This window comes from Chrysoperla carnea, chromosome X, assembly GCF_905475395.1.
Source record: "Chrysoperla carnea chromosome X, inChrCarn1.1, whole genome shotgun sequence".
NCBI lineage: Eukaryota > Metazoa > Arthropoda > Insecta > Neuroptera > Chrysopidae > Chrysoperla > Chrysoperla carnea.
The window spans coordinates 2106559-2110875 of record NC_058342.1 but is presented as its reverse complement, the minus strand read 5'-3'; the positions used below and the strand labels follow the sequence as shown (position 1 = coordinate 2110875).

Below are 4317 nucleotides of genomic sequence, written 5' to 3'. Positions count from 1 at the left end.
CATAACTAATTGGCCAACTTTGTACTTGGATACTGAAAGTCTGTTTAATGTTTTAGAAACACGTTTTTGATGTGTAATCTTTAAAGCGTTTTCGATCTGTTGTTGTGATGGTTTTCTATCGCTTGTTAATATATCGGTCAGTTCGTTGATTAAAATGAATGGTGTATTTAATTTACGACCGAAATATGCTTCAGCAGGAGTGGTTTTTATAGTTGTTTTATAAGAATTATTGTAATTGAACAACGTAAAACTAAGGAATTTGCTCCAATTTTTGTGTTGTTGCGAATATTCCTTTAGCACGCATCCTAAGTTATATTTGATGGCTTTATTTAGAGTTTCAGCGGCATTACTTCCTGGTGAGTATGGTGAAGAATATGCTGCCCTAATACCATTATTAAGTAAAAATGTTTTCCATTTAATCGATGAAAATGCTGGACCATTGTCTGATACTACGGTAATACAATATCCATTTTCCAGGAATATCTTCTGCATTAGTGATATGGCAACATCCGCAGTTTGGCTTCGACATGGGAAAGCGAAAGCGTATTTGCTGAAACCATCTAAAACAGAAAATATGTATTTAAATCCCTCAGGAGATCGAATAATGGGACCAATAAAGTCAACGTACAAGATTTTAAAAATTGCGTCAGGTACTGTACTGGATAATTGGATTTTATCATTCCGTGTGTACGGTCTAATTGTTTGACAAACTTCGCAAGATCTTACGTAGTCTCTAACCTTTGCATAAAGGTTTTTATGGTAAAAAATTTTACTAATTTCACGAAAAGTTTTTATTACCGAATTATGTGTTGAGTACTTGGAGTCGTGGAAGTACTTCAAAACATAATTCAGCAAAGTGTCTGGTAATACAACTCTTCTCAGTTTATTTTTACCCACGAATTTGAAAAGCAAACCGTCCTTTATGCAAAAATTAAAGACATCCATCTGGGATCGTATGTTCCGATATATGATTTCGCACTCGGGCGAGTTTCGCTGTTCGTTTTTTATGGATAAAAAGTCGAAATTGGATTTACTCAAAACGTTGAGAGAATTAATTGAATTTACGTTATTTGTTCGTAAGTTTTCACTTTCATTAGGTTCACTAGGCTTTACACCATTAGGTTGATCTAAAGAAATTTTGATTTTATTTATAATAGAAACGTTTCCGGGATCGTCACTATGTTTAGCTTTCATTTTTACAAATTTAGCGTCAGCAACATCGTCGCTCTGTTGAACATGAGTACAGTTTACATCCTGTGATTCATAGAGTTTGGAGAGAAAATCGGCCATATTATTGTGTTGGCCCTTAATATGTTCGGGCGTGAAATCAAATCTGGAAATTTTAAGGATCCAACGCGAGAGTTTATTGAATCTGGCCGGAGAGTTGAATAACCAAAGGAGAGAACTGCAATCGGTCTGAAGGGTAAATTTACGATCGAGTAAGAAATCCTTAAACTTATCGAGAGCATTGATCACTGCTAGCATTTCTAACTCATGTGCATTGTAACGAATTTCTGCAGGATTTAATTTTCTGGAGCAGTACATGATTGGGTGGATACCGTCATCGTGTTTTTGGAGTAATACGGCTCCTAATCAAAATCTTTAATGAATTTTCGATAGTAGCCTATCAATCTTAAAAATGATTTAATTTGGGTGACAGTCTTGGGTAAAGGAAACTTTTCTATTGCTTCGATCTTTTTGGGATTTGGTTTAATACCTTCTGTTGTTACTATGTGTCCTAAGAACTCAATTTCTTTATGTAGAAGTTCACATTTGTCCAATTCAGTTTTAAAATAATGTTTTCTAAGTTTGTCGAATACTTTAGATAAAACTTGTATGTGTTCATCTAGAGATGCAGAATAGATAATAATGTCATGCATATATACTAAAACGTTATGTCCAATGTATTCACGTAGCAAATTATCCATTACTCTTTGGAAGGTTGCTAGAGCATTCTTAAGTCCAAAGGTCATACGTGTAAATTCATAATGTCCGTTATCAACACTGAAAGCTGTTTGCGCTATGTCATTAGGATGCACTTCAATTTGGTGATATCCTGACACTAAGCCCAAGGTTGTGAAATACTGAAATTTTCTTAGCTTATCCGAGATATCATGAATATTTGGAATAGGATACCCATCGTCTATAGTATTTTCATAAAGTTTTCTATAGTCAGTTATAAGTCTAAATTTCCTAATTTCAAACGGATCTGCTTTTTTGCGAACTATAAATACTGGGGCACTCCAAGGAGAATTTGAATGTCGAATAATATTTTAATCTAGCATTTCTTGAATTTGTCTATTTACTGTAGCTGTAAAAGTCATTTCGACGTTTCGGTTATAGAATATATCTCTATATTTTGAACAGAGATTTATTAATTTATTTTTTTCTTCGGAATTTAAATTATTATTATTATTTATTTATTTGACTCTAAAACTTATCAATTTACAGCTTTTAATTTAATTATACATTATATTTATAAAAAAAAAATTAAACAAATTGTTACTCTAACTTCCCCTTCCTTACGCTTAATATTTTTTTAATAATTCTAGCCATATCCTTTTGCTTCAGTTCCTCTTTATAGTCCATCATTTCAATTATATTTTTACCACTTTCCAAATTATTGTTATTTAGTCCGGGTAAAAGTCTACGATTATTTTTTCTGTGATTATAAAATTCTTTAAAGCGTTTGTTATTTTAGTGTTTTATATTTTGTACAATGATGACAATGTTTAGGGAGAATAAAATGACCATCAGCGCCAGTATCAATTAAAATTTTTAGGTTATTGATTTTTATATCGGGTAATGTATTAGCGTTTAGATTATTAAGTTTTATGTATCCAGCTGTATGGAGGCTTTTGCCATAAAATTTTGATCATCAGGTTTTTCTATACGTTCAGATATTTTCTGAGCCACTTCTTAATCATTCAAATTCTGAATAGGGGATGCTTCGTAATAGTAACTCTGGCTTTTGTCATTTACGTATTGGGCTGTTGCGAATTTTTCGTTGTGATTTTCTTGATAATATTTTTCAGCAAGATAATTTTCTGAATAATAAGAGTTTGGGTCAAAATATTCTTGTTCTTCTTCGATATTCAAATTATTACTTCTGTGTAATATTTGACGACTATTGCCACTTGATATGTCCATTAGAGTTGGACGATTATTAGAGTTATTATAGTTTGATTTTTGCATTACATTCCAAACAGATCGATTCGTTTGTAAAGGTATATAATGCTGTGGCAAATTAAAGGGATTTTGTGGTGGATTAAATCTGGCTGATTGAAATTGTGGACAAACATAGGGGAAGAATGATTATTATTATAGTTAGGTCTTAAATTATTGAAATTATTTTGAATTGGTGGTCTATTATATTGTTGCAAATGTTTACTTGTTTATGAATAATTCGGTGAAATAGGTTTTTGTATACTTGGTTTTACATTTTGTCTAAATTTGTTTCTTTCCTTGCTTGCGTGTTGCATAGCAATTTCATTTTGGCAAATAGCACACGCTTCTTTTAAATTTTTATGTGTATTAGCTCTAACTATATATCCTAAGGATTGAGTTCAGATATGAAAGAACTAGGTACATTATTTGTATGAACAATTTATTGTCCTTTAGTTACATCTCCTTGACTCCTTGATTATTATCGAAAGTATTAAGTAATACCGTTTGTAAATCGATTGTTTCGGTATAGTATTATTTTAATGATTTATTGCCTTGTACTAGATAATTTAATTTCACGTTAATAGAATCTATAGTTCGATTGTCAACAAAATTCATTAATAAAATTTCTTCTATTTCGGGCCATGTATTTGGGTTGCCAGCAGCTATAAGTGCTGCTCTTGCTTGTCCACGTAATTTTTGTTTTAAAATATTAATTTTAATTTGAGATTCACGGTTTAGCGGTGCTGTAATAACTTCAGCCATTTCCAAAAATGTATGAAGGATGCCTTCGTTAAAACTGGTATAAGGTAAGGATATATTTCGTAATTTTAAAGCAATATTTTCAAGTTCGGGGTGAACTATTGTATTATCTATGCCATCTTCACTAATAATGTGCAGATCTTTACTTAATCTTACTCTACGATTTGGGATAGAGGTTACTCTGCAATTTGGGATAGGATTTCTGGACTTAATGAGCACTTTCGGTAACATCCTCGAGTCAGGACTTACCAGGGGAAAGTATGCTAGGACGAGAGACGAAATCGATAGACTCTCAGACAGCACGCTGTTGATTAATATCGACAAGTTCTCGACGAACATGAAGGAGCACCTACAAAAAGATGACGAATATGTAAAGGCCGCCAAGCCTAG

General features: G+C 32.4%; 1 protein-coding gene across 1 annotated transcript; it reads left to right on the top strand.

The window, feature by feature from the left end:
* The first annotated feature begins 319 nt into the window (after window positions 1–319).
* On the top strand, window positions 320–1234 carry LOC123302451. Its single transcript, XM_044885354.1, has 2 exons — window positions 320–650; window positions 1209–1234. Exons 1-2 carry the CDS (start codon window positions 320–322, stop codon window positions 1232–1234), a joined length of 357 nt encoding a protein of 118 aa, XP_044741289.1.
* Window positions 1235–4317: the final 3083 nt, after the last annotated feature.

Excerpts from the sequence above, each read along its gene's own strand:
- LOC123302451 (XM_044885354.1), top strand. The coding sequence starts at position 320 with ATGGCTTTATTTAGAGTTTCAGCGGCATTACTTCCTGGTGAGTATGGT. Across the intron at positions 651-1,208 it reads GATTTTAAAAATTGCGTCAG|CGTCAGCAACATCGTCGCTC; the intron begins GTACTGTACTGG and ends TTACAAATTTAG.